This window comes from Cibotium barometz, chromosome 50 (genome assembly GCF_041138505.1).
Source record: "Cibotium barometz isolate CiBa-2024 chromosome 50, ASM4113850v1, whole genome shotgun sequence".
NCBI lineage: Eukaryota > Viridiplantae > Streptophyta > Polypodiopsida > Cyatheales > Cibotiaceae > Cibotium > Cibotium barometz.
In genome coordinates, this window is record NC_141095.1 from 16,735,086 (window position 1) to 16,756,724 (window position 21,639).

The window sequence follows — 21,639 nt, forward strand, 5'->3', positions numbered from 1 at the left end:
GAATTGCTCTCCTCTCTCAATTTTCGATAGCTCACGTCCCTCCTTTTCTCTGCTCACGCCTGTGTTCTATTGCCCCAACCTTGCACGCCTAGTCTTGGTCTACCACCTGGTGCCTTCTTCTCTCCACAACAAGAGAGAGTTGAAAATTCAGTATTTCATATGGTACAAAAAGGTACATAATCCCTTGTAGCCATGGGCTGCCTTCTGGAAAAGGTAGAGAGAGAGAGAGAGAGAGAGAGAGAGAGAGAGAGAGAGTTGAAAATTCAGTATTTCATATGGTACAAAAAGGTACATAATCCCTTGTAGCCATGGGCTGCCTTCTGGAAAAGATAGAAGGGAGAGTAGAGAGAGAGAGAGTTGAAAATTCAGTATTTCATATGGTACAAAAAGGTACATAATCCCTTGTAGCCATGGGTTGCCTTTTGGAAAAGGTAGACAAACCCTAACCCTAGTCCTATGTCTAGACCCAACTCAACAAGGAGTTGAATGAATAAAACAATGAGCAAACATGCCTTTTATAGGCCTTGGACAGCTAGAAATCTGGCCGATTACTGGTCGGCCAGCCGCTTGGACACAAACATAAACAATGCAGATCCCGACCTGCTTTGCTACAGCCGACACAGCCATATCTTGTTCTCCATGCAGCCAACAAGTCCCTGAGTCCACTCCAGTCCATCCCTTGTCTAAACTTGCACTCCAATGCTCCAAAATGTCTGGTTCTAGTGAGTCTTTATCATGTTGCCTCCAGGATTAGCCCTGGATTTACTTTTCTTTCTCTCACTGGTGGGCCTGAAGTGTTCGAAATTCACTCTCCCTCTTCCGTTAAGAGGCAGCCGAACCTTCTACTCTCCTTTCTTCACTACTGCGTGCAGAGGGAGAATCAGCGGGCTGACCCCATCACGCCTATTCTCAATCTTCCAAGGCTGCACACATAGAGGAGGGGGACAACGTATCAAAATCTTCTCTTCTCCATCAAGCAATTCCTGCACAGGGCTGTGTATCAACAGATGGCATCATGGCATTGTGGCCAACTTTAATTCCCTTTCTCTCCCTCTACAGGACTGTTTACAGGGTGGTACAGCAGGCCACAAATTTCATCAAATTCCCCTTTTGAGACAACACCTATATGTACCTTGAAGGGATGACAAATGGAAGTTATGTATACTGAAAATGATGTTACTGCAAATGTTTTCATTTGGTAAATGGACCAAGTGACCAAGGCTCTGTACGAGTATCTAGTATAGTGTGAGACTAGGAGTGCTTGAGAGATCCACATAGTTGACTATGTCAGACTAGGCTTTTCTTGTGAGATCCACACTAGGTTGGTGTGAAGTTGGAAACACCCCTTGTCTTGGGCTTGGGCGGAGGAACTTGTTTTACTTTGTTTTCATTCTTGATACTTGGAAATCCGGTGCAAGAGCACCCTTCTTGCACCCTCTACATGTATCTATAAAAACTCCTTGTAATAAAGTTTTATTTATAGGGGGGGGTGGGTGGCCGGCCCATTCTGGACCCATTGTGTTGTCAACTACTCCAAATCTTTTATGCTCATTAAGTGAGTGTGGTTGTAACCTGGTGAAGCTATCTGTACTTAGTGTCTTTAATGTGAAGTTCAATATTCTTTGAAATTTGGATTGTACTACCCACCACGGTTTCATTGGTATCAGTGTCCGGTTTCCTTGCTCATACCTAGGTGGAATATGAAAGAATGGGGACTATGCTGTGATACCCACAAAGAAATGTTGCTAGAACTGTACAACACTGTATATGGACAACAAGCATAAAGGAGAAAAGAAGATCACTGCTGAATATCACCAAAAAATGTAGTACATCACCTGGAGTAGCATGAGGGAGGTCCTGTAGATGCTGCCATCACTGCAAAAGTTGTAAAGAGAGATAATAATGATGCTAAGCCTAGCCACCTTTATATAGGTGGGAGAGGAGCTGGTCGGCTAGTAGAAAATCAGAGGACTGGCCGACAATGCAAAAAAATCTGAAATAATGTCTAAAAATAGGCAAAAAAATATGTAGTGCCTAGATGCATATGCAGGGCTTCGTATGGAGCCAGATACAAGCATGAATGTGCATGGGAAAGTCCATTTGGGGATGAAATAATTTCCAACACCTCCTCTTCAGCTAGATGGGTGGACTAATTCCGGCATGTTACAAAAAATCCTCCAAAGAGTATGAAGGAACAACCTCCTCATAAAAGGCACAAAGCTCGCGAAGGTACATCTGAATATTGAGGAGGTCTCCGGAAGAAGCCACAAGAAGATCGAGAAGATATCGAAGACGAAACACCAGGATCAATCTGGAGAGAGAAGCCCTCAGGAGATGGAACCATAGATGGCTCCAAAAAATGTGGTACCTCCTCTGCATCTGCAACAAGTATCAGGACCGAAGTAGAATCCTCCTCTGAAGAAGAAGAAAATGAAACAACCACTGGAACAAACTGATCATCAGTGATAGTTGAATTTGCCAAGTTCGAAGTAGGAACAAGCTCCAAGATAGTGGAAGATGCCTCCTTTGAAACATAAGAAGGAGAAGCAATTGCCAGGAGAGAAGCGGCCAAAGTAGGAAGCTCCAGAATATGTGAGGATATCTCAACAAAATCATCCACCTGCTCTGTAGAAGAACCATTATCCTCCTTTGAAAGAGAGGAGAGAAAATCTGCAATAATAGCATCAGCATGAAACAACACAAGGGAAGGAAATACTCATCCAAAGGGATTAGAGGAATTGATAAGGTCTCTGCTAGAAACTTCTGTAAATAATTCTCTTTAGCGGATAGGGCACTGACTTCTGAATCAGAAGTCTCCTGTGTGACCACCAAGATGGACGCATCCTGCTCCTGTGAAGATGAAAGAAAAGGGGGATCATAGACAGCAAGAAAAGCATGAGACTTTGTCTGTCGTTGGTGAAGTATCTTAGCCATTTGTCGTGTGTGAACTGTCTAAGCCATCGGAGGAGGACTCCTGCATTGCTTTAGCTTTGCGGGAAGCAGCCTGTCGGGCAAAACATTTGGCCTTTGAAAGACCATGTCGGCCACAAAACTCACAAGAATCCTTCATCTTGGAACCCTTGATGCTGTTAGAATTGTCAGAATCGTCGTCGTCAGAAGATGACTTTGTGGTGACTTTTTGCTTGTTGTTGTTGTAGTTCCCTTTTCCACCTTTGCCTTTGCCCTTGCCCTTGTCAGAGGCAACAAAAGCAGGCTCCGACTTGCCTCGTCCGGGAAGCATGCACTTGTCGTGGAGATAACTCACGACTTCCTCAAAAGGGGGAGAGGATCACATAAATAAATATTATCCCTGAAAGAGTCAAAGGAAGCATGTAACTTACCAAGAAGTTTATGGATGGGATTGTTGATGGTGCTCCCGTACTCCTCAAGTTGCAGCTTGATACGGGAGAACTCTCCAATCTTCTCAATCAAGTTATCTGACTTAGTGATGGTAAGCTTCTCTAGATCTAACTCTAATTTGGCTTCACTTTCGAAACTCTCCCATACCTCCTCTGGATCTCTGTCCACATCTGATGAGCATTACTCCGAGAGTTGGATGATGATAAGACGAGCCCAAGCATCCAATATGCTTCGCAAAGCAGGAGGTGTGGAGATAGCCATCCACACACCGGCTCCTTCCAGCAACAACTGAGTGTAGAAAGACCAAGTATGATAGTTGGTTGCTGTAAGCGTCATGGAGTCATTGACTTGGGGAGGATTGTAAGATGGTATGTGGGTAGGGGTGGGAGCAAGACCTGGATGAGAGAAACTCAGAGACAATAGGAACCACCTGTGGAGTGGCGGGAGTAGGGGCTCCAGGTTGTGATGGAGTGGGAGAAGAGATAGGAGAAGGAATGGCTGTAGAGAAGTGGTCTCTTGAAGCCATGTCTGCTGAGAAATAATCCTCCTCTGTCTCAGGTGATCTGCTGACAACTTGCTAAACACCACTGCTGCAGTGCACAAGAGTATGGAGAAGTACCGGGAGCAGAGAATACTCTAGTAGCCCTGTCTTCTGACAAAGAATCCTTCTCTTACTGAAGTGCGCTGTTAAAAAAAACATCAAAGTACCTCCTCTCAAGCTGTGCACAGCAAGAGAAAGAAGAAAGAAAGGGAAGGGATGGTGGGAATCTGAAAATAGAAGAAGCAGACTATCTCAGGAAGAAAGTGTCATCTCCAGAAGTCATCACCTCCAAGAGCCCAAGCCTCCTTTAGAAAGACTAGAAGAGAGGGTGGGTGGGAGGGAACTAGAAAGAGAGGAGAATAGAATGACTCTCCAGTGGTAAAGGCTGTAAAGCAGCTCTGTAGAAAGAAATTGCAGCACTTGAAGCAGTCCCGAGTGAAAACGCAACTCCACAAAAAAAACGCAGGTTACTGATGAAGAAAAAGCAGCAAGTGAACAGCTCCTATATGTTGTAAACAGTCAACAGCAGCATGGGAATAGAAAACGCACGTCCCTGTAGATGTTACCCGCTCTGATACCATGAAAGAATGGGTACTATGCTGTGATACCCACAAAGAAATGCTGCTAGAACTGTACAACACTGTCTATGGACAGCAAGCATAAAGGAGAAAAGAAGATAGTACATCACGTGGAGCAGCATGAGGGAGGTTCTGTAGATGCTGCCTATCATCGTAGATGTGAGGATTATGTTGTTAATCCCTCATATTGTGTACTAATTACTACTTAAGTACTTAACTTAGAGAACAAGAGACTTCAGGAAAACACTTGAGAGAAGATTGAATTGAATTGATTAAACTGAGTACAATAGGTCTCTTATATAGGAGATGAAGAGACACATTTAAAGAGGCATGTCCTTTGACGAAAGGACATGACCATAGACGAAAGGATACAACTTTAGGCTAAGGGATGCGTCTATTCGATGTAGAGGCACAACCATTCATCAAGGGATACAACCATTCGTCGAAGGGATGTAGCTATTCGATGAAGAGGTACATCCTTTGGCGAAGAGTCGCAACCAGTCAAGGGTAGGGGTTCCCTTGGTTGGTTACTCTTTGTATCTGCAACAGGAATTAGCAATGACGAGAGAATCTGATACATACATACATCACAATCGTGACATTCCCTCCCATTTAAAATAAAACCCATGTGTCGAATGATAGACATCCGTTTGTCAAAGAACTCACGAAGAAGATTAGGGTACTGCTGCATGTCTTCATCTGTTTGCCAAGTGGAATCAGACTCATCCAAATAATCCATCCACTTCACAAGAAATTCTGTAGTCAACTTTCTTCTTGTTACCTTCTATCGCATGCCAAGAATTACTTCTGGAACAAGGATAATATGGTCATCTTCAATTTTTGGTACATATGAAGATAAGTCTGGAACAGGCGAATCTCCTTGAACATACTGTTTGAGCCAAGAAATGTGAAAAGTCGGATGAACCTTCCTCCATGAAGGTGGAAGTTTCAACTTGTAACTGACAACTGAATTTCTATTAAGAATCTTGAAAGGCCCATAGAAGCGAGGTCGCAACTTTGGAAAAACTTACTTCACTGTTTTGTAGCGGTGAGGTGCCACATACAACAAGACCAAATCTCCTTCTTGAAAATCTGCATGGCGACGATGCTTGTTGGCCTGTTTTTGATATTTTTGTTGCACATGGACCAATTTATCTCGAACTTGGACAAGCACATCTTGCATCTCCTGAACCAATTGATAAACAAAGTTTGTAGACACAAGAGGAGTATGCCCATATGCTGCTTGAAATGGAGTTAATCCAATTGCTGAATGATGGGAATTATTAGAAGCAAATTCCACAAGCGGCAAATAATCTTCCCATGATGCCAAACGGGATTGAATGTAATGTCGAATCATTTCTTCCAAAATTTGATCGACTCTTTCAGTCTGTCCATCTGTTTGAGGATGATAGGCTGAACTGAACAACAAATTCGTGCCAAAAGATTTGAACAAAGACGTCCAAAAATGTCCAGTGAACTTTGGATCTCTGTCAGAGATGATGGTCTTTGGCAAACCATGCAATTTGAAGACATGTTGCACAAACAATGACGCTACATCTGGGGCTGAAGCAGCTTTCTTGCAAGGAATGAAATGCGCCATTTTGGAAAATTGATCAACCACCACAAGAATTTGAGCATTGCCTTTGGATGAACGAGGCAAAGTGGTAATAAAATCCATACTGATACTTTCCCATCTCAACCCTTGAGGAAATTGTCGAGAGGCTTTCATTATTTGACACGAATGACAAGCTTTGACAAATTTGATAACATCTTGCTGCATCAGAGGCCAGAAGTATGTAGCAGACAAAAGCCGATATGTCTTGTTGATACCAGGATGAGCAGCATAAGGAACTTCATGATGCTCTTGAGTGAGAATCTTCTGCAATGAAGTATTGTGAGGCACACAAATGCGATCAAAAAAGAACAGCAACTCATCTATGATGGTGTAGGCTGCAAACATGTTCATTTCTGCAGGACTGGGATTGGAAGATTTGAGAGTACGGAACGCATCTCCATAATCTCTATCAGTCAAATACTCATTTTTGAAACAAGCAAGGATTTCCATTTGCACATTTGTGATGGCAAAATTAGTGGCTCGAGGCATGCGGCTCAAAGCATTTGCAACCACATTCTGAAGACCAGGAACATACTGGATAGTCATGTGGAAATTAGCCAAGAATTCAACCCGTCGGCCTTGTCGAGAGTTCATAACAGGCTGAGTGAAAATGTACGTTAGAGATTGATGATCTGTACGTACAACTGAATCTGCTCCAAGAAGATAATGTCTCCAAGTCCGATAAGCATGCACGATTGCCAAAAACTCCTTATCATACACAGGATACCTGCCTTGAATGGCTAAAAACTTCCTGCTGTCAAAAGCAATGACACGATCATTCTGCATCAAAACTCCACCAGAAGCACGATCTGAGGCATCTGTCATTACATCAAAGGGTTGGGTGGGATCTGCAATGGCCAAGACCGGGGTTGTCGTCAAGGCATGCTTGAGATCATTGAAGGATTGCTCAGCTTCAGAAGTCCACTGAAGTTTGTCCAGCTTTGTTAATTCTGTCAAAGGGGCAGCAATCTCTGAAAACCTATGCACCTTGTTGTGATAAAAGTTAGCAAGTCCCAAGAAAGATCGAACATCTGAAATGGTGAGAGGCAAAGGCCAATCCACAATTGCCTGAATCTTCTTAGGATCTACTGCAATCCCATTAGCAGAAATGATGTGACCAAGATATTCCACATGGTTCTCGAAAAATTCGCTCTTCTTCTTGTTGATGTACAGCACATTGGTGCGGAGTACTTCAAAGACAATCTGTAAATGCTCTTTGTGATCGACCATAGATCGGTTAAAAACCAGAATATCATCGAGATAAACGATCACAAACTTGTCCAAGTACGGCCCCAAAAATTTCATTCATAAGGGTCATGAAAGTGGCAGGGGCATTGGTTAACCCAAAAGGTATGACCAAGAATTCATAATGGCCATATTTTGTCCGAAAGGCTGTCTTGTATTCATCACCATTATGGATACGAATTTGATGATAGCCGGACTTCAAATCAATCTTGGAAAACACCTTTGCACCAAGCAGCTGGTCGAACAACTCATCGATGCGAGGCAAAGGGAATTTATTCTTGATTGTCAGCTTGTTGAGAGCACGGTAATCAATGCAAAGCCGCATTGATCCATCCTTCTTTTTGACAAGCAAAACCGGAGCTCCGAAGGGACTTTTGCTGGGGCGGATGTGACCTTTGTCCAGCAACTCCTGTAATTGCCTTTGTATCTCCTCAGATTCAGAGTAAGAAACACTGTATGGAGCTCGGGTTGGAGGAGGTTGACCTGGGATAAGATCAATCGGGTGATCCACAGGACGACGAGGAGGCAATGTCGTCGGAAGATCATTCGGAAACAGATCCTGAAAAGGCCTGAAGAAGGGTTGCTCCAAGTAAGCAGTTGTTGATGACGAGGCTTGAGATCGCTCACTAGTTTCTGCTTCAATCTCCCATAACATGACCAAGGATGTTGTACAGTCACGTTTGCGGACGAGGCGTTTGACTTGCAGGGCAGAAACAACAGTGATGGGTTTGGCACTGAAAAGGCTACGAAGTTCCAACTCTCGACCATCCTGGTATAACTGGATTGAATGAGAACGAAAGCTGATCACTGGATCATACCAGCCAAGATTGTCCCAGTATCATGTCATAATGTGACAACGGCATCACTGAAAAATTAAGGTGATCTTGATAATCTTGAATCTGGAACTGAAGCTGTTGCACCTTTTTGTTACAATTAAGGAAGGAACCATTAGCAAGCTCTACTTGAAAAGCATCCACAAAATGTCGGGTCTGTAGGCGAAGCTTGTGAACCAAAGAAGTGCCTACAAAATTAGTGGAACAGCCACTGTCCACCAGCACATTGATGGGATGGTCGCCAATGAAACCCAGAAGACTAAGGACCTGCTTGGAAAGATTCACCGGAACAGGGTTGGTACTTTGGCCATTAAACATCAGGGTACTGACAACTTCAGAAATGCGAACAGAGCAAGCTATTTGTCTGTTTTTGTCTTTCACAGGAGGCGGGTCACGATCAGCATGGTGGCAATTGTCCACCTGAGAATTGCGCCGAGTGTTGGAGGGTTTAGAGCGCTGAGGACATTCATACCACCGGTGATCGCCAGAACAAATTGTACAGAGGCCTGGACGACTAGGTTGGGATGAAGTGGCAGTCGATGAAGAGGTTTCTCGCTTGAAGCTACGCCGATCATTGCTGCGGCGGTCCTGTCAGGACCGATCTCGGTTTCTGCTGCCAGAGGATTCGGTCTGAGAGGATCCTGCGTTTGACGCGGGAGCTTGCCCGGAGAAGCGCGACCGGAAGGACTGTTGTCCAGAATATGTTTGCCTAGAGTTTGGTTGTCCAGGATTGGGACGCTGGGGTTGGCTAGTCGCATTGGGTCGATTCCGCTGGTAAGAACGGGCGCCGGAGGAAAAGTTCTTGGGAGGACGTTTGTAATCACTAATGCGCTCGACATACGAGATTGCTTCATCCAGGGTGGCAGGATTGTACTTATGGACTTCGTCTTGGATCGTGGGTTAAGCCCGTCAATGAAGCTATGAAGCTGGTCAGAGGGGCGGAGTGTCTCTATCTCGAGAGCCAGTTTTTGAAACTCTAAGATGTACGCGGCCACGGAGCCAGTTTGACTCAGGCGGCGGAGAGAGGACCTGCCATGAAAGTTCGCATTTGCAGGCTCAAAAGCAATTTATCCCACGTCGGAGTAGACTTGCCATCTGAAATCCTGCTTCGCCACCAAAGGAAGGCGGTATCTTTCAAGAGGGTACTGGCCAATGCCACCTTTTTATTTTCGGGCAATTCGGTATTTGAGAAATAAACCTCCATCTTGTAGAGCCAGAGATCGATTAACCGCTTATCGCGGCGGCCATTGTAGGGCTCAGGTAACTTGATATCCATCTTTCTTGTCTGTGCTGTGGTCATTAATTTATACAAAAGTTTGAGTTCAACATTGTCTACCTCGGCGGTCGGATCGGGAGGAGTTGAGGGATCGCCCTGCTGGCCCATCGAGGATGATGATGAAGTCGGTGAACGCGATCGACGCACTCGCTGTGACTTCCTGGATCCCTCGCGCTGGTGTTGGTGCCGTTGTTGCATATCTTCCATTTGTGATCGCATTGATGCCATACCGTTGAAAAGGGCCCTTTGCAAGTCCTCCATCTGAGGATCGGTGGGTGGCACGTTGTCGTGCGAAGTCGACATCTGGAGAACTCAGAGAGAGTACTGAGAGGTGAAGCAAGAAAGGTCCACCCGAGATGTAGGATGGAAGGAACAGCTGTTGGAGAGGCAGTAACGGGATCCTCGTACTCGAAGTCGGGGTCCTCCACTTCCTCGGGATCGTCCTCGGAGGTTACTCCACTTCCTCGTTTGGTTCCACCAAGGGGCTGGGCACCGGAGATAATGGAGTATAATCAGGGACGAAGATCTCGCAGTAGAATGTCACAGGAGGGCGCGTGGAGAGGATATTGAGGAGGCCATTTACACTGCACTCTAGAAGAAAGTGTGCCAACTGAGGATACCGTGACAGAAAGTACTCGAAATGAGCAAGGTGTAATGGCTCGCAGGTGAGGAAAATAGTCCAGATCGCCCAAGTGTCGGGTTCGGTTACATGCGGGCTGCTGACATGTATGCGGTACACCTGTGAGGCCGGGGCTACTGGGATAGGAGAGTCCGGGAGACTTGGGATCCACCCAGCATTGGCAGAAAGTGGCACCGGTTCCGGGGTGGGGGCACGAAGAGGGTGTGTTCGGGAAGGAGAGCCTCGGGAATCTCGTCGATGTAACTCAGGTAGGGGATGTGCATGTAGGGCTCCTCCGGAAAATTGTCCATGAAGCATGCACGTGGATGGCGAGAGCGCACACACAGTGTGGCGTGGGCAGAGCCGGGAGAGAGGATGAAGGGGAATGTGCAGTTGGCGGCATCCTGACAGGGGGGAGGGGGGTTCGCCGAATCGCCAACGGAAGGGGGGGGGGGCGCTTCACACTCGCGCACACCTTTTTTTTTTGTATTGATTAGAGGCCCAAATGCCACGTAGCGTGCCCATTTTTTTTTATAAAAATGACTTAAGGGTGACGATGGCCTGGATCACGGACCCGACTGGAAGAGGGGTGCGCCGCTTCGAAAAGGCGCTGCCAGCTACAATGCGAAGAGGGGGGGCCGGTCGATATTCAGCGGCGAGGGGGGCTCAGGGCCGGCAGCTGCACGAAGCGAGCAAGGGGCTCACGGCCTGCAGCAAACGAAGCGAGGAGGGGGGGGAGGTTCTTGACATGCAACGAACGACTACCACCACCGGCAACAGAGCAGGGAGGGGGGTAATCCAGGTATGCAGCAAGGGTTCCCTCTCTGAAACACACATGGTGCGCGTGTATGGGTGTGGATTTTTTTTAAAAAAAAACATCACCATGGGCAAAGATTTACGCCAAGTCCACCATCGCTTCGCTGCTTCCATACAACACGGAGAAGAGGGGTGGACGAGGGAGTGCCGCGGAGAGGGTGAGGGCTCCACAACCCACGGGTAGGAAATTTTTTTTTTTTTGCTCTGATACCACTGTGAGGATTATGTTGTTAATCCCTCATATTGTATACTAATTACTACTTAAGTACTTAACTTAGAGAACAAGAGACTTCAGGAAAACACTTGAGAGAAGATTGAATTGAATTGATTAAATTGAGTACAATAGGTCTCTTATATGGGAGATGAAGAGACACATTTAAAGAGGCATGTCCTTTGACGAAAGGACATGACCATAGACGAAAGGATACAACTTTAGGCTAAGGGATGTGTCTATTCGATGTAGAGGCACAACCATTCATCAAGGGATACAACCATTCGTCGAAGGGATGTGACTATTCGATGAAGAGGTACATCCTTTGGCGAAGAGTCGCAAAATCAGTCGAGGGTAGGGGTTCCCTTGGTTGGTTACTCTTTGTATCTGCAACAGGAATCAGCAATGAAGAGAGAATCTGATACATACATACGTCACAATCGTGACAGTAGAAGCTGAAAAGAGAGATAATAATGATGCTAAGCCTAGCCACCTTTATATAGGTGGTGGGAGAGGAGCTGGTCGGCCAGTAGAAAATCAGAGGACTGGCCGACAATGCAAAAAAATCAGGCAAAAAATATGTAGTGTCTAGATGGATATGCAGGGCAAAAGCCACATTTATGCATGATAAAGGCAAGGTGACTAATGTAAATGCTAAGAAGAACAAAGGGGAAATGTGTGGTGGTAATGCAGGGCATAAGGATGCAGGCAAAGGAAAAGGAAAGCTGGATGTATGTATTATGGAAGATGCCTTATCCGAGGACTCCACTCCTAAGTATCAAGGGAGTGTACAGTTTAAAATAGATAATAAACGGGTAAAATTTGATGATTATCATGGGGATTTGCATGTAGACAAGGCATTGGCTTTTATATCTCAATTTGAGATAGCCTTTATGGAAGAATACTATACAGAGAAGTCAAAGCTTCGACAAGTGGGTCATCATCTTAAAGGAACTGCAAGCTCACGGTAGTTAGTCAAAAAGCTTTTGGGCATTGCAATTTGCACCGAAGACTTGGACAGAATTTAAAGAGACTTATTTCAGAAAGCATTTTGCTCATAAGGGATCATTCTTGCATACTTTAACTAAAAAGAAGGCAACATTCATTTGGGAAGAAGCAGAGTCCAATGCTTTTATAGCACTCGAGAATGCCATTGCAACGGGACCCGTGCTTATTGTGCCTGATCTACATAAGCATTTCTCAGTTGAATGTGATGCATCGGGAGAATATCAATAGAATTGTTCATGAATCCTTTACCAGCAATATACCTGGCGGGATTCCAAAGGCTTTTTAGTACTAGGTAACCTACTTGGGAGGTCCTCCATAGCTCTCTCTCTCCTTAGCAACCTCACTATACTTAATGGGGGATCGAGGACGATGCATTTCCAACTTGCTCCAATAGCGATTCCAATTTGCCAATTGAGTCTCCTCTCGTAGGTGGGGGTCCGATCTCTTCTCTTTTGCCCAAAGGCACTGCTTTAGGAGTAGAACAGAAGGTTTTAAGTGCTTGTGATTGCGCTCTGAGCTAATCTGAAACAGGAATGGGTGTACAATGCAGATTTGGTTGAGAACTACTGATTCATCCCTTGGTACCGCTATTGCTGAAATATTTGAATGGGATTAGTTTGACCACATTACTTGAAAAAAGACTTTTTGCCAGTTTCCTTTGCCGTCTTGCCTTACCTCATCCGTCAACCCATATCTTTGTCACGCTTATCATGCCCCCTTTTGCTTTGTATCTTCATTGTTATGTACTAGAGGCTAACCCTAGGGTTAGGTTGACTAATCCTAGGGTTAGGTTGGGTAATCTATGGGTTAAGTGGCCCAAGAAGACTAGTAAGCAGGCTGATTATAAGGGTTAAAGCTCATAAAAGCTTAGTAGTTAATAATAAAGCTTAGAAGTTAATAATCCCATTAGTACAGCTTTTATGAACCTTAACCCTAATAGTCAGCCTGATTACTAATCTTTTAGGTCCCCTAACCCAAGAAATTAGCCAACCTGACCCTAGGATTTGTCAATCTAACCCTAGGGTTAGCCTCTCAAGGATTCACGCAACAGAATCCCCCCAAGATCTCCTAAACACAAGACAAATACATGGTTAGTTCCCAATTAGGGTTTGGCAGGCTAGCTCACCACCCAACCATAGATCCGAGAATGTTGGATCGCTCTTGAGCATAGGGCTAAGGCTCCGTGCATGAAGACCACACCAAACTAGACTTGGCATCCCACACTGCCATGGCCTGTCCTAATGGGGCCATCGGTGGACTGTCTGCATCACGGTGGACTAACCGGAGTGGATTAGCTCTCATGGCCTAGGTACAGACTCCATGTGCACAATAACACAGTACACCAATAACTCACTTATAACCCACACTTGTATAGCTTTTGCTAATAGCCAATAAAAGCTATGTACTTATGGGACTATTAACTTATAAGCTTTTATGATCCTTAACCCTTATAATCGGCCTGCTTACTAATCTTTTGAACCCCTTACCCACATATTCGCCAACCTAACCGTAGGATTCGCAACATAACCCTAGGATTAGCAACCTAACCCTAGGGTTAGGCTTAGGTACATAGCGTTCATAGTCCTCAACAGTGATCAACCGAAGATGCTCTTCTTTCTCCCTCCTTATAGTTTGCTTGCACTAGGGATGCCTTTCTAACTATAAATAGGTAACTTTTGTAATTTATTAGCACCTTGAAAGGACAAAAGTGCATATTTTTTCAATTGCATGTGCTATTTAAGATGTTTATTTTTCTGAAGTTATGTTTTCTTGCTGCATTGGTTTTGATGGACAACACTAGGGAATATGTAAAAAACAGAAAACAAAAACTAAAGCATGGGGGCTAAACAAGAAGTTGTCTGCATGCAGAAGTTCTGTATCATCTAGAGGAATTGTATTGTTGATTCCTAGGAATGATGTACAGTGGCAATGCAGTGTATCGACAAAGAAGCTACCATGGAGCGGTTGTGTTAACAGGTTGTTAGACAAGTTGGTGCCTTATATGGGTTACTGAAAGCTTATTTCTGGATAGCCCCATTTGCATGGGGTGTGTGTCTTCTCTTGAACATTTCCACTACCGATGCATGGATTATCACCATCAATTACTTACTGCACATGTCACTATATCACATGTTTTGGGGCTTGTAACAGAACAGTAAACGTGTTGGAGACTGTGCAAAAGCTCCATCCAATGCTGTGCTAGAGAGGTCATCGAGAAAACACAGCTCAAGGAGGCATCTACGTGGATACACTATATCTTACAAGGAGTTGTGGGCAACTAGCTCTGATGAGATGGACAACAACATTCCAAATTCCAGGTCATCCCAGCGAACTGCTTCCACAGTGACAGGGGCAGGTCCTAATCAGGAAAGCAGAACATCAAACAGTAGTGCCAATGGCACTGCTTTTGTAAATCATGGTGAGTTTTCTTCGTGTGTGTGGTGAGAGCATATGCTTAAATTCCTTTAACTTGGACTACATACTGCAGCTCTTCGCATTTTGATGCAGTCGTATGGATTTTGTGTGGTTCACTGGCTTTGCTATGATGTCAAAAGACACTGGCATTTGTGTGTGCGGTGGTGTAATGATTTTTGCACTGGACTCCTAGTTGAGAGATCTCAGGTGCAAGTTTCAGGCTTTGCACCTCAATGCCAGCAGTATGGATGCTAAGATTGAAAGATGTATCAATGTCATGTTATGTTTTGCAGCTTTATTGCTTTGGCAAGAGAGGAGGAGAGAGTGGGTCGGCAATAGGCAAGAGCCACGGCCTCAAGTTCCTCGTGAACCGGTGTTGAGGCATGCTCCTTGAAACTGTGCATTCTTGTTTGTTCGTTCGTTTTATGGACTCTCTCTTCAACTTCTTACCAGAAATTTTACTGCAGCTGGACGACAACGTATGATGACTTGCTTGCATCCAGCCGTCCTTTTGTCCGACCTATACCTTTACTGGTGAGTGATAAGAGGGTGTCCCACCAGGGAGGCTTCTAGGCTGTTAAGACCTCTCCAAATGAGGCCCCATCTCTGCACTTATATGTCAACAATTCCGGTTGTGTTGGTATTTCTCTGTTAGAGGTTGAATTTAGAAGTTATAAGTCCGATTGTCTGAACACATGTAGTTTTGGATTGTGTCACAGGAAATGGTTGATTTTCTGGTTGATGTATGGGAACAGGAAGGACTTTATGACAACTAATAATAAAAAATGAAGCTTGTGCACTCGTTACCTTGACATTCGGTAAGAAAAGGTGGCAGCTATTTTGATGAAACTATGCATGCACTTATTCCCTTGAAAGTGCAAAATTGGCCGAATTTGATATCCTAGTCTTGAACTGTGAAGCATGTTGTACACTGCAAAAGCATTGCTGTTGGTTTTCAAAGGCATTGCTTGGAACCATAATAAGCTTGTCATATTTTTTTGTGGTCTCTCCTCTAGTTCAAAGATCACCAGAGGAGATGCTCCAAGAAAGCATGAAAAATTTGAAAAACAATTTCTGGACAAAGGAGTTTTCATGTGCTAGTTCTAAATTGGTTTGTGCATACCTGTGCTGTGCCTTGGCCACTACTTGTTCCAAGTTGAGTTTGGGCCTTAAAACGGGTAAAATGGAAATCAAAACATGGCTTTATGTTGTCTTCTTTGAGTTGTATTATGCATGGACATTGGCAACCATGTGGGTTGGTTCGTATCACATCTCATGAGAGGAAGTTAGGATAGCTTCCATCTACCTAAGGACGGATGGTGTGAAAGCAGCAAACACGAATACACAAAAGTGAAGGATAGAAATAAAGCATTGCTTCATTCCGTTGGGGTAAAATTCTAACCAAGGTGCTTGTCCTCTATCAGCATAGGGAACACCATCAACTTGTACACATGGTCAGGGTATGCTTCTATGAAGGTTACTCCAGAGGGTACACCAACTTCAAACCCAACAAGATCCGCCAGCCTGCAGAACACGGCAGCAGTAAAAATATAAGCATCTAATGGCAAAGATAGCCTTGACAATAAGAAAGCCTGTTTTGTGTTCAAGAGTTTCACCTGAAGGGGCCCATTGGCATGCCAAAAGCAGTGATTACATTATCTATTCTTTACACATCCACACCCAGATCTACCAGAAGCAATGCAGCTTGCGTGCCATGGAAAGAATGTCCAGTTGACTGCAAAACCCAAGCAGTTTCCCACGATGTGATCTTTCTTTATCCTTTTACCGAACTCCAAGAGATCGACCATTACTTGTGGTGCCGTGTTTCTTGTCCGGATTATCTCGTACAGTGGCATCACATGGGCAGGACTGCCAATGAAAAAATATTGCGTAAGTACGATCTTTAACATTGACCCCTCTCTCTCTCTCTCTCTCTCTCTCTCTCTCTCTCTCTCTCCATGTTCACATGCCCCAAAAAGATTACCTAAAAAAAATGTGCCCCTGCTGCTTGATCCTTTGCTTTAACCCGCTCCCCAACCACGTTTAAGTCTATTGTAGAAGTATTTGATGCCACGACACATGTTGGAGAGCAAACTTTTTCAAGGTCACTAAAGATCTTTTGCGTCAAAGGGTTTTCGATGACAACCTGAAACAAAAACGTGAGACAGTCAGGGGTTACACAGATGTGTTTGTACATGAAAAATTAAAGCATGCTCGCATTACCTCAATGACAATATCTACGTTTTTGGATTTGTTGTACTCAAGTGCGCCTTCTAAGAAGACCAGTGTCGTATCAAACCTCTCCTGTGTCATCTGGCCCCTCCTCAGCCTACTGTCTATCATAAAAAATAAAACAAATAACTCGGTATCTCAATCTTTGTAAAAAAGAAGTAACACCCTAACTGTGTGTTTTCTCTTCATGCCTTGCCCATGGGCACCCCCACTAGTTTATATTTGCCACAGGCAGCCCCATCCTGGCAATTAAACTTGGACCTCTTTCTTACCTTTGATCCTGTCCAACCCAGCTTGCAAGAATGTAGCGTTCACCTCTTTGATTACCACTGGTATGCTATTCAAGATGCAAGCAGTGGCAATTCCAGAGCCCATAAGCCACACCCACTTTCCTAAGGGATCTTGGTTATCAATCCCAAGTCTGAGACACCTTGAACCTGCAGTGCCAAAAGACTTGTCTAATGAGAATGATCCAGCAATGTTACACAAAACAGATACTTGTGAGCATAGCATGCCCTCTTTGAACAAGAATCCTCACCTTTCCTGTCGCTCTCTGGGCAAGGAAGTTGTGCACCAGAGCATTTGCTGTGTCTGAGAGAGGCACACTCTCTGAATCCCCTCTCCTTCCGGAAAATAAAAGAGAAAACCTATGGGGCAAAATACCCTTTCATGCGTTTCAGAAAACTGCATGTGCATGTGAATGCCCACAAGTCCGCCCAAGATGATGCTGTCTTCAACAACATCTAAACAAACTAGAGGATGTTTGAGATTGGGTGCCCTTTTCTTTGTTTGCTCTCTTACCAACTTCAGAATCTGCCTCGCCAAGAGGCTCGAGCTTGTCTGTCCGGTGGAGGGTACGAGTCCATGGCCTGTGAAACCGTGCAATATCTAGAGCCCACTGTCTTGCTGTGGCTATAAGCTCTTGAGCTGGGACAATGGAATCAACGAGTCCCAACTCTGCTACCTCCTCTGAACTGATAGGCTTGGAGGTGTGCAAAAAAACACTACTTTATAAAGGCTCCTGATAGGCTTCCACTGAGGATCTGCCACTTACCAGCATCATCTCTAAAGCTTTGGTTAATCCAACAAGTCGTGGTAGACGCTGAGTTCCTAAGATGAGAGTAATGTCACTCTTAGGGGGCCACAAGGGGTAAGCAATGCTTTCTCATTTACAATCTAACAACTTTTTTTTAAAAAAAAAAACCCATAAGTTTCTATAATAATAAATTTATTAAGCTTCTATGCTATAGTACATATTTTCTACTACTGGAACCACCCCCCTGCCCCCCATAGCCAATTCTGACCCTGCAAGACCTTGGATGGTAGAGTGAATGAGGGTTTCTTTGCACTTGAAAAAACATCACATGGTATTAGCACCAGCAAATATGCAGGCAAACTTGAGCCTTCCTGAACACCCTAAACATTAACTTTCCATCAGATGTGTTTGAAGATCCACTGAGACAAATGAAATCTCAGAGATATCACCTGTCAAACACACACACATACACAGAAAGCAAGACATCATAAGTAACAAATCAAACAAGGTTGTAAAATCAGAAGATATAAGAAAAATTAGGCTAATGCTAACCCTTTTCGTGAAACTCTTTTAGAACCCTCCTGAAAATTTATCGGCAGCACTTGCCTCAACATTAATCGTAGGTCAAAATCTACATGGCAAACCTCGTTGATCTTAGAAAGACCTTCTTTGTGCGTATAGGAATTAAGACTTGGAAGTGACCCCAAAGGATGGATGTAAATTTCTTTTACCGATTACTCCTGGAAATTTGTTGCTGACAGCTCCGTTTCAACTTTTGTTAGGAATATTTGAGAAGACTTTGTTAGGATATGTGTGGTTGGATGAATTCGACTTGCTTGGAGTTTTGATTAGAGAGTTGTGATGCCTCATTAAGCTTGCAATGGTTTACACTGCTTTGGATATAAGTACGGTGTATATTGTTTAAAAATCTCGCTTTATTCTTTGGATGTTATATTTTTGTGATGCATATGTGTTTGTTTGTGGAAGCTTGAGAAGGTACCACACATTTATGGTGAATTACCAAATGTGGGTGTCATCCAGGGGATGCATCACATGAAGGCGGTCATCTGAGACCTTGACCCCTCTTGGCCGAATGTGGGTATCCTCCTGGCATAATTGGCGATGGAAAAGAAGGCGGCTTCGAAGTGAAATAGGAAGGGTAGTGCTTGATGGCTAAGTATGCATGTTGGTACCATATGTGGCTCTTGACCTCTCGGTACCAAGATTATTCATGCTTCTAAGATAGGTGACAATTGATAGAAGTGACTCCTAGGATTATTTGGCACTTGTGTTGAGGTGGATGCGAGACATATAGGCTCCTTTGATCATCACGGTGGTCTAGGAGTGCTTGGGCTCATTGGTGTTGTCTTGGTCTAAGGATCACGGTCGTAGTGCGAGGTGATTTATGATGATGATGTAGACACAGCTTCTGAGATTGATGTGGGGCTTTCATCCTTGACCAAACGGTTAAGTGGCTCGTCGAGCTTCCAGGCAAACTGCTTTTAGAAGAGTAGCCTCATCCATTGTAGGGATAAATGCAAAAGCCATTAGTACTCTTCAATGGTTTCTCCTACCTAGGCTAATTCTATAAACTCACTTATTTTGTCTTCATGAAACTGTGGGGGACAAAAGCTTTGGTAAAGATACTTCTTTGTGTCATTCTATCCCAATTGACTTTGATCTATGCCATTGGATTCACAAATAATTCCTCCATCCGGTTCGAGCTACTCGACACGATCTTCAGCCAGGCCATTTTTCTCCTCTCATTATACCCAATTACATCATCAAAATACTCATCCCATAGAATTAATCCAAGTTTCCACTAATTTGCCTAGATTACTTCTTTCGCCTTTGAATGGACCAAGTTGATCTTTATAGAGCGCCTCCTTGACATAACTTTCAATTGGTTCTTCAGTGAGGCTAGGTGGCATGTCATGATTCTTGAATCGTTACATGTGAAGTTAATTTGTAAAAAAATTAATTTAGTTTAATTTTTTCTAGAGCATACAAAATTCTATGGGTTCTTATTAGAATATACAAATTAATTTATATATCTGCAAGAATTATCACAAAAAATTTACTTTTTAGGCTCTGCATCCAAATAGTTTGAAACAACGGGATATATATTTATATTCAAACTTTATACATGGAAGGTATAAGCTAATGATGAAGCCTAGAAAAACATCGAGTCATGGAAAATGTTCACTAAATCGCGTAAATGTGCACTCAAGCCTGTTTCTAAAAATAACCTTTAAAATGGCTTGTTTTTTGAAAAAAATGAGAAAAAGTATAAATTGGTCTAGATTGAAAAAAACACTAGTTTTCTTTATTTTTTGAGCATAATTTATCACAATAAATCAACAAGAATGTAAAAAATGATCAACTTTACGCAAGAAAACAACTTTCTATTCCATGTCAATAAAAATACAAGAAAATATTTAGTACACGAAAAAATCATATTCTCTTCCTTAGAATGAGGAGAGATCTTTTACCTTTTGATTTAAAATCTCAATAGTTTTTTTTTTTTTGCGCAAGTGACTAGATTTTTTCAAATCTAATCCATACACAAGGATTTCTACACAAGGATTTCTACATCCTGCAGATTAAATGTGTCCAAACGTTGATGACTACCACTTTTCTTTTTTTTTTGCTTTGTTTTAACATCTCTGGATCATACTTTCCTTTGAGGGGATCTTCTCCTGTTGTTCGGTACCACTGCACTTCCACAACACTCAAAAAATTGCATTCCTTAAAAACTTTTGTGACTTTTGCCAACCAGAATGGATGATTGTTCTCATCGTGTGACAAGCACAGTAATCATTGTTCCTTCACTCAACTCATTTACATTTCCTTCCCATATTTCTTTCTCTTATTGTCGACGTTTTGTGGTGACATGATGCCGTTGACTAATGCTCCAACCACATGAAGTTGGATAAAATTTCCTTCCTTCAAATTTTTGGGTGAACGTATGAAGTGAGGCAACATGGTTTTCTTTTGATCCATTGCATGAATGACCAAGCCCAAGTACTTCTCCTTTTTCTCTAAGCATCTTTTCCTATGTTTTGCTAATTTATAATGCTCTGTGCTTTGTTGTTCTGCAGTCAAAATTACCAACGGAGCTACAGTTTAGAAGCTGAAATTCAGCCCAGAGAACAATTCTGTTTTTGCTAGGCGTATCATTACTTTAAAACAACACATTGGTACATATGAGATTTACTTTCTTGTTGAGCGAGAGAACTCTTCAAAGTGTGCCATTAGTCTCTACATGAAGGACTTTTAAGTGGACGAGGAGGTCAACCCACTGAACACCAAAATTACAATGACTGATGCAATTAAAACACAAGGACTAGTAAGTTTTACTCATTTGTTGTTTTTTCAATCTAGTTAACCACTTTTCTTTCTCTTTTCTTAACATTTAGTTTTATCTCTTGATGCACTCATGTGTTCAAGCTTATTGTGAGTTAATGGACAACCTTTTTGGTGATGAGAAGTATTTAAGTGATTTTGAAGAAGAAGAGGATGCCAAATATGAAGACATGGAGGACTCTAGTGCCTCTGAGAGCGAAGAAGAGCACACAGCCCCCCTAGGAACATCTTTGAGCACTTCTCATGTTGATTCTAAAGATATCAATTGACGTGATTTTGCAGGCTGAGAGTCATTCACCTGTTCCTGAGACACCAAGTAGAGGTTGAGAGTTATTCACCTGTTCTCCTAAGACACCAAGTAGAGGCCGAGAGTATTCACATGTTCCTGAGACACCAAGTAGAGGCAAGAAATGGAGCAGAGCTTCGAATAAGTCTAAAAGAACCTGAGTTCCTAAGTGAAGCTGAAATTGTTCCATCTGGTCTGAGGG

The 21,639-nt window shown here is 43.4% G+C and overlaps 1 protein-coding gene and 1 pseudogene across 6 annotated transcripts in view; one reads left to right on the forward strand and one right to left on the reverse strand.

The window, feature by feature from the left end:
* The window catches only part of LOC147609862 (uncharacterized), a 37,002-nt gene extending 21,402 nt beyond the window's left edge, over positions 1–15,600 (forward strand). Inside the window, exons 2-6 of one of the 6 annotated variants that reach the window (XM_086787085.1) lie at positions 13,972–14,149; positions 14,259–14,521; positions 14,811–14,898; positions 14,985–15,051; positions 15,237–15,600. In XM_086787085.1, the coding sequence (XP_086643211.1) occupies positions 14,145–14,149; positions 14,259–14,521; positions 14,811–14,898; positions 14,985–15,051; positions 15,237–15,293 (480 nt within the window). In that variant the 5' untranslated portion in view covers positions 13,972–14,144 and the 3' untranslated portion in view covers positions 15,294–15,600. Of the gene's footprint in view, positions 1–13,960; positions 14,150–14,253; positions 14,522–14,810; positions 14,899–14,984; positions 15,052–15,236 lie in introns of those variants that run through there. The other 5 variants (XM_086787089.1, XM_086787090.1, XM_086787088.1 and 2 more) reach the window with 5 other exon arrangements.
* Positions 15,601–15,712: 112 nt separating this feature from the next.
* Positions 15,713–19,018, reverse strand: LOC147609863 (glyoxysomal fatty acid beta-oxidation multifunctional protein MFP-a-like; annotated as a pseudogene).
* Positions 19,019–21,639: the final 2,621 nt, after the last annotated feature.